The following is a 13,459-nucleotide window of genomic DNA, read 5'->3' as shown; positions in this document are numbered from 1 at the left end:
ATCAAGACATTAACAAAGATCAGCTTCTCGGAAGAAAAGCGTTTCTATAGAACAAGGACATTACACAGCTCAAAGCAGGAAAAGAAAATATTTACAAAATACAAGGTGGGGGTTATTTTTTTTCTCTTTTTTTCATCATTTTTGTGGTTTTTATAATGCTAAAAGGGTTATTCAGAATTTTCAACCTTATAAATAGAAAAGCACTTTATGCGCAGGGCTATGGGAGCATCAGTTTGGGGGGGTGGGGCGGTGGTTTCGTGTGATGAAGAAACGAGGATGAATCCTTTCAACCAGAACAGAACCAAACCCACGAGCTCGTGTTGAAAATTGTGAACACCCCCGACCCTTGAGCAGTTTTAGCGACGATTTCATTACAAAATGAGGGCAAAAAAAAAAAAAAAAAAGAAAAAAAAAGAACAGAAATGGCCTTGGTTGTGGGTTTTTTTTTCCTTTTTTTCCTTGTTTCTGGGGGGAGGTGGGCGCACACAGGACAGGCACGAGTCCAGCGACAGGACAGGGACCGAAGCCACACCGCGGGCACGGGCAAGCGGCACAGATGGGACCGGTGCGCGGGAGCCGCTGCGGGTGCGGGAGCGAGGAACTCGGTTTCCAAAGGAGCAGCGCCCCAAGTGAACGGGTTCGATGCCTGCGCTCGGCCTGCGGAGCCGGGGCAGCCCCAGCACGGCCCCCGCCAGCCCCTGCGCCCTTCTCCCCCCTCTCCCCCTTTCTCAGACCCCCGGGACCGCTCCCTCCGCCCCAGGGCCCTCACCCCAACTTCCAGCCCCATCGGGGATCCCGGGGCTCGAGCATCAGGCACGGACGCGCCTTTCCCAGCTGGAAGCTGCTGTTTGTCCAACAGCAACAGCCCGGTCCCCAAAGGGTGTCCCTGGAGCGCATCCTGTGCCCGCTCCAAGCGCCGGGGATGGGGCCTCTCCCCTCCTTCCACCCCGGAGGAACACCCCAGGTGTAACAGGGCTGCTCCCGAAATCCCGCTCCTCCAACGTGGCTCCGTCCTTCCCTCCCCGGTGGGAAGGGAGCTGCTCCCAAGCCAGGGGAGAAGGCAGGAGGTGGCCCAGGGGCAGAGCCCCCCTTTGGGATACCTGGAGCTCCACGCGAGGGGAAGGGACAGCGATGGCTGCGAGCCCAGGACATCGCCCCTCAGCACTGACCCCACTAAAACCTCCCCGGGAGGGGTGCGGAGGAGCCAGGCTTCTGCTGCAGACCCGGCCCCGACCGCTGCTCAACCCCGGGCTGAGTTCATGCAGCTCAGAGGGGAGGGCAGGGAGAAGGGAGGCGGCTGGGGGCTGACCCCTCCCTGGGAGCGCTCCGGGGGCTCATTGGTGGGACACGGAAACACGGAGAGAAAAAAAGAAAAAAAAGAAAACAAAACAAAAAACAACAGGAAAAAAAAAAAAAAAGGAAAACAAACAAAAAAAAAAAAAGAAACCAGTTTCTAAATTCCTTAAATTCACTAAAAACTGTGAAAATTCCCGGCAGGATGTTTGAATATCAAACGCAGATTTTGGAAGCTTTAATGCCAAGAGTTAGTTCTGTGTTGGTTTTGCTCATGTCTTCCCGTGTGTCTCTATCTGTGCGCTGGCCGCTGAACTGCTGCGGAGGAAGAGGAAGAGGAGGAGGAGGAGGAGGAGGAAGAGGAGGGTGTCGCTGGGGGGGGGCGGCTCTTGAGGCTGCCCGGGTTGGGCAAAGCGGAAGTGCCATCGGGCTCCCGGCAGGATTTGCTGCCCGACGTGCGCCGGGTGCAGCGCGACAACCGGTCCTGGGGGTCACATTGGTCCTCGCACTCTGTCCGGGGGTCGTACGAGAGCGGGAAGGTGCGGCGCTCCCAGGGCTGCACGGCCTGAAGGGGAGAGACGCCAGGCTATGGAAACCCCTCCGGGAAAGCTCCTCCTCCAAACCGAAGCCACTGCTGCCCGCTCCCCACATCCGATGGAACTTCCCATGTGCAGGCTCCCAACCGCATCCCCGCAGCGAAGGGGATGAGCATCACCTGCAGCATCACCTGGACCGCCCCATCCCACCGCCTCCAGGAACAAGCCCAGAGCCGGAGCCAGGACCCACCTGCTCGTCGAAGCCGGCCTCAGGCGTGGAGCACCGAGTGTCCTCGCTGGAGAGGAGCCGCATGGAGTCCCGGCAGAGCGGGGTCGGGGGGGCAGAGAGCAGTTCGGGGCTGATGGGGCTGCGCGGAGAGTGGCTGTGGGGCAGCTCCGGGTGTGAGAGGCAGCTGCCCACGTCGGGGGATGCCGGCTGCGGGGTCGAGGGGTTCCCCAGCTGAGGGGTCGTCTGTCCGTCCGTCGATCTGTAAGACCTGAGGGAGGAACACGCCTCAGAGCCCGGCTCGGTCCCACCAACACCGGGGCTCCAGTGCCACCCCAGGGACTCGGCGCACTCGAGCTGGGGATGCTGCTGCCCAGAGCTGAACTCATCCAGGCTCAGCTTTGTCCCATCTCCAGTCTCGATGCGGCTTTTCCCCACCGACGCTGCTCTCCCCGGGTTACGAGTCCCACACATCCCCCACGCTGTGAGTGCTGCAGCAGCACCACTGGGGAAGCCACCCCGTGAGATCAGAGCTGGTTTCTCTGGGTGTTGCCACCATCCCAGTGCCACGTGAGGCCATGGGCGGTTCAGGAACAGAGAGGGGTGAATCAGTGATGCTGCTAACGCAGGAGGAGGAGCACTGCAAAACCTCTGCGCTCCAGAACACTTAAACCAAGCCTTAAGGAAGTTTGAGCACCTACAGAGATTCCCAGGCAGCAGAGCCGCAGGCTGCAGACAGAGAAACCCTGGCAGAGCCCCCCTGTCCATGTGCAGCTCCTCAAGGTGAACTCGAACACCAAGAGGCAACCAAAGGCTGCCAAGGATCAGCTTCTGAAACCTACCTGAGCCAAGAGCTTCACCAGAACACACAAACCCAGCCCCAAGCAGGCCCATACAAGAGCTGCACCACAGCAGCTGGAGGCACTCAAGGTGCTCCATCAAGGAGCTGTTTAAAAGCTGCTACAGGGAAAAGCCAAACCCAATCCATGAGGCAGGGATCCGCTGGAGCAGCTCGGAGGCAGACACTCAAGGGGAACCAAGTGAGTTCACCCCAGGTGTTGCCTGGCCCAGGGACTCCACAGCAAGAAGCAAACATGGGCTGAAACACACCAGTACCACCACATCCTGGCCAGCAGAGCAGGGACACCAATGTCCCAGCCTCTCCCTGCTGGCGACCTGCGCCTGGAATACTGGCCCCAGCTCTGGGGGAACCCCATTCCTTGGCCATGGCCAAGCTGCTCTCTGCCGGCAGCAGGACCAGAGAAGAGAGGCCTCTTCCTGAACCCCTGGGATGAAGCTCCGGGCAACGGGTGAAACGAGGCACAAATGGAGCGTGGCAGAAGCTGCCTTTGCATCTGCAGGAACCTGGCACAACCGCAACCCCCAGCAGGGCAGAACTGAAACCGCAGCCAAAGAGAAGCGGGCGGGCGCCTGCCCCAGCTGCAGCTCAGGGGCGCTCAGCACCGCTCAAAGCGTTGGAAATCAACTGGGGAAGAGCAGATCCCTCCTTGTGCAGGTTTCCGATGAGCTCAGCAGCTGGAAGCCGTGAGCTCTCCCAGACACCCACTCACAGAGCGGCACTGCAGGAACGGAACCGAGCGTCAGGGGAGCAGAGGAACGCGAGGACACGCACGGAACTGGAGGCACTGCTCAGTGACTGAGCTGAGAGATGCAACAGCACCAGGCTGGGAGCCACCACTGCTCCGTGTTCCTGCAGGAAGGATGCCCTGCTCAGCCCTCATTGCCCTCTGTACTCCTGAGCTCGTGCATCCCTCCATGCTTCCAACCCAAATGGACAGCGCTGATGTGGAACTTCACTCCCCCCTCGGCAGGACTGCTCTTGAGGATGGTGACCAAACCACGTAACAACAGCATGAGGTTTTAACCGTCTCCATGGATCTGACCACTGCATCCCACTGCTGGGAATGGCACAGGGGCCACCAGGAGCCCCCTGCACCACGCTCTGTGCACTCGAGTGCTGCGGGTACCTGCTGCCGCGCCGCTGCGGGGGCACGCTCGTGCTCCAGAGCCACCGGGCCCGCTCCATCTCCTCACACTTGCTGTGCCGAGCAGAGAAGGCTGCATCAGACAAGTCCTCGACCTGCAAGGGAAGGGGACAGGCCCTGGTCAGAGCTTTCATGTGTTAAATAAGCACCCATTGGCAGTCTGTCCAGCATTAGCCGCAGTGTGAATGCAAGTTTACGTGCTCTGGAGGGAGGCAGATGCCATCAGTGAGCAGCACCTTGTTTAACCGAGTCTCCAGGAGGAGACTGGGAACCAGAATCCAAAGGAAAACCACTGATCCCAGGATGAAAGCATTCACAGGGCTTTAAGGAAATACCATCATTATCAGTTCAGCTGAAATAGTAACAACGACTGCTCGTGATTCCTTCATTAGTGTTCTATAAAAAGACTGATGCCCAGAGAGGTCTCCCGGCAGCCATTAGAGCCCAGACCCAGCCGAACCCGGGCAGTAAATCCAGCTTCTGCCTGATCACACCCTTCCTGCAAAGGAACCACCACCCCCAGGCTGGTTCTGCCAGGCCAACAGGGCCATTGTGCTGCAGGAAAGGACGAGGCCCCTGCATCCACTCTCTTAAGCATCCCTCGTGGACGCTCTTCAGCTGCTGCCAGCCCCATCTCATGTTAGACTGGTGATAAAATCCTTCTCACCTCCTCATTGTCTTCATCAGGGTTTGCTTTCAGAGCGCTGATATCCACTTCACGCCAGCTGCAAGGCAGAGAGGAGAGGGTGCTCAGCAATGGACACAGCACTTGCCCTGCACACACCAACACTGTCCTTTGGGGAAGGAGAAAACCAAACCTGCCACCATGAGCAGCAAACTTAGGCTCAGTTTTAAGCCAAGTGGCCAAATCTGTCCGCCCAAAGCCCTCCTGTGCTGTCAGATGAGGGTTTCTCCCCTTCCCCTGCTTCATCTTTACACAGTGGGTTCACACCCACTGAGTGCAGGGCTGGGGGAGAGGCAGGAGACATCCTTCCCCATTGGGAGGGTCAGGAATGGAGAGTGAGGCCACCAGTGTCCTCCCACTGCATCCCAGATCCTGGTACTGTTGCAGCCAGCCAAGGACAGAGGAAGCAGAGCAGATGCTGCAGCATTTCCTCCTCTTCCCCTGGCTGAGCAACAGGCTCCCTCCCTGCTCCCCCTGGGAAGAGCATGGAATACCAGGAGGAAGATGGAAGTAAGCTGGGAAAGACACATGGAAAACTGGGGAGGGCAAAGGCGGCCTGGGAACGGGGCTGCTTGAACCAGTGCTGCAGCATGCCAGCATGCTCCCACCCAGCTCCCAGGTCTCATCCAGTGTTAATCCAAGAACATCCAAACAAGGGCTCACCTCTTGCACTCGGCTTGAGCAGGGGAAACTTCCAGTTCCCACTGCCCAGGCATGGGAGAGCTTCTCCTGGTGGTGAGACCCAAGCCCTCCTCCTGCACCCCAATGTTCACCCAGCCCAGGCACCCACCACCCAGCCTGGCCACGGGCAGATGGGAACCACCAGGGACTCTGGCTCAATGCGCTTTGCATTGCAGCAGGACACAGGACAAGAGGATGGCTCTGCACAAGCAGACCTGACTTAGCAAGTGTCCATCAATGGTACAATCAGATATTTTCCAAACTTCCTCTCGTTTCCAAGGAAGAAGAACCGCAGGAGCTGGCATGAGGCACATACCTGGGTGTGAGGATCTCTTTGTATTGCAGTTTCTCCACACGAGTCGTTGCAGCAACGGACATTGGGATGACAATGTTGTTAATATCAAATGAACTTTCGCCTCTCCTCCTCCTTGGCTGCTGTAACATGAAGACAAGAACCAGCTGAGAAAGGGTCGCAGGCTTTGTTATGTTAAGCCCTTAATGGGGCATGAAAAATGATGTGGCCTCATATAGAATGGCCTTTTATGACTTATGGACACTCCAGAAGCAATGTGCATCAGAATGAGTTCACCTACTGCTTCCTGGAAGAGCTCTTCCCAAGCAGAAATCCCTCCTGTCAATCTAAAGGAAGCAGGGAGACCATCAGGGAAGAACCATCCTGTCTGGACACAGCTCATGGCCCTGCAGGGGCCTGCACCCACCACAGGTGCCACTGTGGCAGAGGAGGAAGGAGTCAGACGAGTTCATGTCGGGTTCTGGGAGCTGCACTAAGAGCCCAACAGCATCTATCTGAATCGGGCTTTGGACTGGAATAGTCCTCCTAAGACAGAAATAAGCTCCACACGTATCTATTTAAACCTGGTTGAACACTGGGTGCTCTCCTACCATCTGTCTATCCCAAACCCTCCCCCAGACGTGTGACAGCAGCGCTGACAGTGCAGTGACATGAATGCTCATGGATCAGCTTGATATGCAAACAGTCCCTCTTCCTAATGGAGCCACCTGCCATCTACCAGGGTCTCTGGTGTCTGCTGTCCTGCTGGGGACCTGCCACAGCCAAACCCCAACACTACTTAAGCTGGGTGAGGACACAGTGGGTGGGCACCTACTGCCCTGGCAGCATGGAAATCCCACCATGGCACTGTCAACAATGAGCCTTGACTGAGCCACCAGGGAGCAGATGCAGACCTGCACTAAACTGGGATGCTCCAACCTAGGTCTAGTGGAAGGTGTCCCTGCCTGTGGCAGGGGGTTGGAACCAGAGGAGCTTTAAGGTCCCTTCCAACCTAAACCAGTCTGGGTTTTGATGACTCCAGGAGGCTGAGCATGTCTCAGAACATGGGGTGAGTTCAGCAACTGCTGCGGCAGAAACCAAAGCCCTGACATGGAACAAAGCCAGGGGCCTACGGAGAACAGGAACATTTGACCAGCTGACAGTGAACCTGTAACTGCAGCTGACTGGCTCCGCACAGCCAACATCAATCCAGGAACCTCAGCAGACCCACAGTCAGAGTAAAAGGGGACCAGCAACCCTACCAGCAACTGAGCCGGTGGGCTCAGCATGCCAAGAGAAACACCAAGCATTCTCAAGCCTACGATGTGATGGAGCTGAGCTCAGAAACCCCCCAAAGGCACCAGATACTCACAGTGGTGCTGGAGGCGCCCTGTGAGCTCACACTGGCAGGAGCAGAGCCTTCTGAGGAGGTGGACAGTTGCCGGGCTATAGGGCTGTGAGGTGTGGGGCTCGCAGCTGCTGACAAGTAGCTCGGGCCGCCGACGTCCGTGTGATGCTTCAACACTACACAAGGAGGGTGGGAGAAAACAAAGGATGACGTTAGCAAAGCAACCCCAAAGGGCAGTGGAGGTGGTGGAGAGGAAAGGACCCTGTGCACCAGAAACGGCCCGTGCTGAGGAGCACCTTGCATGAAAGAGAAGCACCTTCTGATGGTGGCTGCCAGCTCGAGAGGCCCTGAGGGAAGAAGCAGTTAGAGCACACGAGGCGATGCTGCGGTGGTGCCAAGGCCCAGAAGCAGTGCGCTGCCCCCGCTCCATGGCTGGAGGGGGAGAGAGGGGCTGGATATGCAGCAAAGCCCAAGCTCCCCCCGAGAGCCCTGGCTGCGGGAGCCTACCTTCACTCCTCTCAGATGAGCAGTCTCGCAATCGCTTTTTGTCATGGGCAGGAGGCTGGACAAGCGAGCGCTCTGGCGCTCTCTCGGCCTTGGACACGGCCGTAAAATCGTCTAAGGGTGGCCTGTGTGCCTTGTCTGCTTGGGCTTTTTGATGTGAGCGCTCTGAGGAGGGGAACAGAGAAAGAGCTATGAAACGCCTGCGTTCACCTCTCTTTCTGCTGGCACAGGAGGCTCGGGCAGGGTTCACCAGCTCCACAAATCCAGGTGGGCTCAAGACCATCAGGGCGCTGAGCTGTGCTCAGAGCAGGACGAGCCTGAGAACTGCCCGTGCCGGCGTGAGCACAGCCTCAGAGCGACAAGGGGAGGCCCCTACGCACCGGCACCAGCCTGAGTTCAAAACCTGCACACACGTCACCTCCAGCCTCATCCTCGAGAGCTCACTTGGAAGGGAATCCATCTCCTCCTCTCCCCACTCAGCTCCAGGGCTGCTGGACACGAAAGCACGGGGAGGCAGGGAGGGCACTTACTGGCTGCAGTGAAGAAGGAGTTCACCAGCTTGTGGCGGTCCTTGCGAGCAGGGTCAGGCAGGCTGCTGGGGGGCAGAGGGGCTCTGTGCTTCAGCGAGAGCTTTTTGGGTGGTTTCACCTTCTCGTAGGGTTTGTTCTGCCACTGAGACTTCAGCATGCTCTGGAAGTGCAGGCTCGTGGGCACATCTGCAGAGGGGTGCAAACCACAGCATTCAAGTTCATTACAGGATGCGCCAGGAAGCTGTGGAACCATCATCATCCCAGTAAGAACAGCCCTCAACAAACACACAGGCATCACCAGGAGAACCCAGCCTTGCCTACACCTTCCTCAAGTTCAGGAGGACCCGCAGTGTAAGGACCCAAGGTTTCTAATCTGAAGCTCTCTGAGAGAAGGACATTCCTCCAGGATTCACAACTCAAGTATATCCTGGCAGGAGAATGAAGCCTTTGCCAGGCAAACCATGTGCCTAGCACTGAAGGGACCTCGTGTACTGCCACGCTCAGTTCTGCTGTCTCAGATCTGACTTCCAAGAATTTGAGCTATCTCAGCACATCAAATCTACAGAGGTGCAGGCTTGGAAGAGAGAAATCCAATTTAAACCCCTAAATTCAGATCAAGCCAGAAGCCAACCAACTACTGTGACATTCATCTGCCTGACATGGCACCTCCATCATCTAACCAAGGCTGTGTGAGCACACCTGAGAGGCTCCAAGAGCAGAGGTGCTGCTGCAGCTCCCCATGCAGGGGTTGGGTCAAGCAGCACCGGGGAGCAGACAGGTAATGATTTGGTAACTGGTCCCCAACACAGGAGGGACATGGAGCCAGAGGAGGCCATGGAGATGCTGTGAGGGCTGGAGCAGCTCTGCTCTGGAGCCAGGCTGAGAGAGCTGGGCTGGGGCAGCCTGGAGAAGAGAAGGCTCCTGAAGGGGAGACCTGAGAGCAGCTCCAGTGCCTGAAGGGGCTGCAGGAAACCTGCAGAGGGGCTTTGGACAAGGGCCTGTAGGGACAGGCCAAGGGGAATGGCTTTAACCTGCCAGAGGGGAGACTGAGATGAGCTCTTAGGCAGAAGCTCTTCCCTGGGAGGGTGCTGAGGCGCTGGCACAGGGTGCCCAGAGAAGCTGTGGCTGCCCCATCCCTGGCAGTGCTCAAGGCCAGGTTGGACACAGGGGCTTGGAGCAAGCTGCTCCAGTGGAAGGGGTCCCTGCCTGTGGCAGGGGTTGGAGCTGGGAGAGCTTTAAGGTCCCTTCCATCCCAAACCAGTCTGGGATTCTATGTCCCAAAGAAGAGCACGGGGCCAAGCCAGCCCTTTACAGATGCTGCAGCATCACTGTGCTGAAATGGCCTGGCTTTGGGACAATGGTCTCTTCTCCTGGGCCATCTTTTCCTTTCCCCTCGGAGGTGAGTCCATCTCAGCACTCCTCATGGCTGCGGGAAGAGAGGATGGGTTGAATGGAAGCGAAAAAAAGCGAGACAAAACGTTGTCAGCAGAAAGCGTTTGCCACTGCCCTCTGCCAGCTCCGGCTGCAGCAGAGCCCGTGCAGCGACACCATCGGCCCTCCTCTTCCTCCTCCTCCTCCTCAGCCGAGCGGTGCAGGCCTCCCGGGGACCAGCAGATGGCAACCGCGGCGAGCCCGGCTCTCGCCATCCTCACCAGGGTTATTACATCATCCGAAAGCTCCCAGCGAGGAACCAGAGAAGAAACCCCCCAGAACGAGTGGGAGGGAGGGGACGAAGCCAGGGGATGGGGATGGGGTAAAGGCTGCGATGCCAGCAGCAGGAATGATCTTTCCTCCTCCCGCGGCGCCTGGCAACCCTGCCCTTGGCAAACTGCTCCAGAGATCCCGGCTGCTGGCACCGGAGGAGCCCGGAGAGAGCGGCTCCAAGTGAAAGTCAGCACATGCTCCCTGCTCCCAGGCCAGGCTCCATCGGAGAACCTCACCCACTCCTCCAGGAAGCCCCTGCCCATGGAGCAGTTCCCGGCCACGGTCAGTCCCCATAGCGAACCCTCACAGGCATGGGGACACCCCCGTGCTGCCTGGAAAGGCCAGGCACAGGGATTCCCAACCCTGCACACAGTGCCTGGCTGGATGCGTGCAGACAGAATTAACCCCATCCCCAAAACCCCAAAGCTTTCATCTCCTACGGTCAGAACGGATCTATCACTGCGTGAGCTGCCTGCAGCTGACCCCAGGGAAACGGGAAGTGAATGTGGGATGAGAGAACTCAGCCTGGGTTAGTGCAAGGTGTCCCTGCCCACGGCAGGGTTTGGAACTGGATGAGCTTTAAGGTCCCTCCCAACCCAACCCATTCCATGATTCTATGGTTCTGATGTGCCTGGTGGCTACACTGCAATACACACAACAGTCTTTTCTCAGCACTTCCTAGGATACCAGATTGAACTCTACGGACACAGAATTACAAGTGCTGTGAAATCAGGAAAGAAATTCCTGCTTTGGGAGTTCTGAGTGCTGAATTCCCGCAGTGTTCCTTACAGAGATGTGCCTTTGGGGTAGGGGGGAGGGATTCAGTTAATAATAATAGCACAAATTGACTATTTTAGTCTGTTTTAAATACAGTGCTGCTGGGAGATGCCAGATTAATTGTTCCCAGACACTGTGCATTTCCTGCTGTCACACCAAGTCTGTGCAAAGCTGGATTTTAACACAATCCCCCCCCATTAACCCTGTGTCTTAACCTGGACCAGCCACTTCACATCCCCACGAGGAGCAGGGACGCACACCCTCCTCCCAGCACCACCAGCTCTGTTCTACACCTTGAGCAGCCACATTCTCCTATAAAGGAAAGGAACTGCTGTGATTTACTCACTCCCCTGACAAAGGCACTGGCTCCTATCATTTGTGGTGCTTTGTTTTGTGACCAGAGGAAAAAGATGATAGATGGGCACCAATCTCATGCAAGCCAATAGTTTTTGGTCAAAGACCAGGCTTGCAGTTACTTTGGCAGCTTAGGAAGCAGGAGGTTTTGGAAACTACTTATTTTCCCTTGGGAAAAGTCCCTAGACATGAAATGTGTGACTGCCCCACGGTCAAGGCTGGTTAGTTATTCCTTGTAATGATGATTAACCCTGATACATAACAGGGAAACAAGTCTCTTAAAGGGAACATCCCTTCTTACTGTACCCTCTGAAGCATGAAAGTTCATTTACAACTCCTTACAAGGTCAAAAAGTGACTTAAACCAACCCACAAATAACTGTATACAGATGAATAAACTCTATAGAAGCAAATACTTCTCAAGGGGTTTACAGTGACAAAGACGCAGGTACTGGAACAGACTCCCAGGCACTTGGTTTCTCCAGGTCAGGTTCCCATAACACGTGTCCATAGCAGAGCTGATGTTAGGTGGAATGATTTCCCAGGCCCTGCCCCTCCCAGTGTCTGCTGTAAATGCTCTACTCCTAAAAATACCTGCAGGTGAAGGCTCAAGGAAGACCTTAAAGCAGCTTCCAGTACCTTAAGGGGGGGCCTGCAAGAAACCTGGAGAGGGGCTTTGGACAAGGGCCTGTAGGGACAGGACAAGGGGGAATGGCTTTAGCCTGCCAGAGGGGGGACTGAGATGAGCTCTTACCATCTGGGAATGACAGGACAGGATGAATACATGAGTCCAGCTGGGAGAGGCGCTCCAGCAAGGGGGCATCGTACTGGATTTCCAGAGTCGCTGCACTGCGAGTGCCACACAGAGCACATGAAGGGTTCACGTCACAGCTACATCGCACCAGGCTGTTACGATGGACCTGAGCAGGGGACAGAGAACAGCGTCAACGTATCGGAGGTCTAAGGGCTCTCTTGCCAAGTTCCATTTGAGAGCTCATGAAAAGCACCCCGAAGGCTGTTGGGTTTTCTTTGTTGGGGTTTCTTTTAAATACTTCGTATAAAACCTGTTCATTTAGTCTGGACTCACTTTGCACAAACACAGCTGAGAACTGCTACTCACCAGCACAGGCAGCCCCACATCGACTCAACTGGCCTAGAAGTGTTTGATTTTATCTAGGTTGAAACCTCATTTATGAAAACCATGAGGCAGCAGAATTCAGTTGTCAGAGAGGGGGAATAAAAGCAAAGCCCTTTGAGTTCAAATGGGTCAGACAGATATCACTGTATGCCAAGCCATCTGCTGACACTTACAGGCACATCTTTAAGAACTGAAAAAGGGTGGGTTTTGAGCTTCGATTCACAGATTTATAGACTTCATACAGACATCATTTATATGAAACCAGTGTGGGCAGAGGCACAACGGGATGTAAATCCCATACAGAGACAGCAACCTACGATGCATCAAAGCGGAGCCTGCAGAAGTCTGTTCTGAGGCTAGCAATCCCCAAGTAATTTCAATTAATGACATCAATGATGGAATAGGTATCTTTGATCCTTAGCAAGTAACACCAGCACTGGGAAGGGCTGGAAGCACCTTGAAGGGAAGAGCTAGATACCCACTCACGGTTACAAATTAAGAGAAACAATCTAAAACAAATCAAGTATCATCTAAACCAAAAATCATGTATCACTGAGGGCAAATGCAACAAGTGGGCACTTCAGTGCTCAGTGAAGAGGAGGAAGAGGGAACTAAGCAGCAGTTGTGCCCAGAGGATCTGGTGGTTGCTCTGGATTAGACATGAGGGTGAATCAGCAGTGTTGTACCATCACTGAGAATTAACCGCCTGCAGGGCTTTATGAACAGGATGCTGTGCAAGACAGGAGGTAACCCTGCCCATCAGGGCCTGTAGGGCCAGGCCAAGGGGAATGGCTTGAACCTGCCCGAGGGGAGACCGAGATGAGCTCTCAGGCAGAAGCTCTTCCCTGGGAGGGTGCTGAGGCGCTGGCACAGGGTGCCCAGAGAAGCTGTGGCTGCCCCATCCCTGGCAGTGTTCAAGGCCAGGTTGGACACAGGCGCTTGGAGCAAGCTGCTCCAGTGGAAGGGGTCCCTGCCCATGGCAGGGGGTGGAACCGAATGAGCTTAAGGTCCCTTCCAACCCAAACAAGTCTGGGATTCCGTGATACTCCCAGATAACTGGAGGAGTCCACAGAAATGCTCTGCTATCTGACACATCTTCTACCCTTTGGAACAGCTCTTCTGAACCATCACTAATTACCAAATGTATCTGATGACTAGTGAAAATCTAACACAGAATTAACAGCCCCTTCTTCAAACACTGAGTGCGCGAGTCAGCATCACCTATGTGATAGTTCATAAACTTCCAAATCACTGAAGACCCTGCCAGCAGTCAGTGCAGAGCTCTACCAGGTGAGACTGCAAACGAGTCACCAGTTAAAGCCAACTCAGCTGAACAGGAACCTATTTTGCTCAGAAAAATCTTGCTTTCTGAGCTTCTCTTTATAA

At 55.5% G+C, this 13,459-nt stretch overlaps 1 protein-coding gene across 3 annotated transcripts in view; it reads right to left on the bottom strand.

The window, feature by feature from the left end:
- Positions 1–1,516: 1,516 nt before the first annotated feature.
- Positions 1,517–13,459, bottom strand: part of KANSL1 (KAT8 regulatory NSL complex subunit 1) — a 67,855-nt gene continuing 55,912 nt past the window's right edge. For 2 of the 3 annotated variants that reach the window (XM_062633803.1, XM_062633802.1), the window contains 9 exons: positions 11,690–11,855; positions 8,102–8,287; positions 7,575–7,736; positions 7,092–7,243; positions 5,744–5,862; positions 4,729–4,786; positions 4,044–4,156; positions 2,080–2,326; positions 1,517–1,858 (listed from right to left, as the gene is read on the bottom strand). In XM_062633803.1, coding sequence (XP_062489787.1) covers positions 1,586–1,858; positions 2,080–2,326; positions 4,044–4,156; positions 4,729–4,786; positions 5,744–5,862; positions 7,092–7,243; positions 7,575–7,736; positions 8,102–8,287; positions 11,690–11,855 — 1,476 coding nt within the window. In that variant the 3' untranslated portion in view covers positions 1,517–1,585. The remainder of the gene's footprint in view (positions 1,859–2,079; positions 2,327–4,043; positions 4,157–4,728; positions 4,787–5,743; positions 5,863–7,091; positions 7,244–7,574; positions 7,737–8,101; positions 8,288–11,689; positions 11,856–13,459) is intronic. The other variant, XM_062633804.1, reaches the window with a different exon arrangement.

This window comes from Pezoporus occidentalis, unplaced genomic scaffold (assembly GCF_034315485.1).
Source record: "Pezoporus occidentalis ecotype Australia unplaced genomic scaffold, CSIRO_AGI_Poc_V1 ctg404, whole genome shotgun sequence".
Classification (NCBI taxonomy): Eukaryota; Metazoa; Chordata; class Aves; order Psittaciformes; family Psittacidae; genus Pezoporus; species Pezoporus occidentalis.
This window is presented reverse-complemented; position numbering and strand designations above follow the sequence as displayed.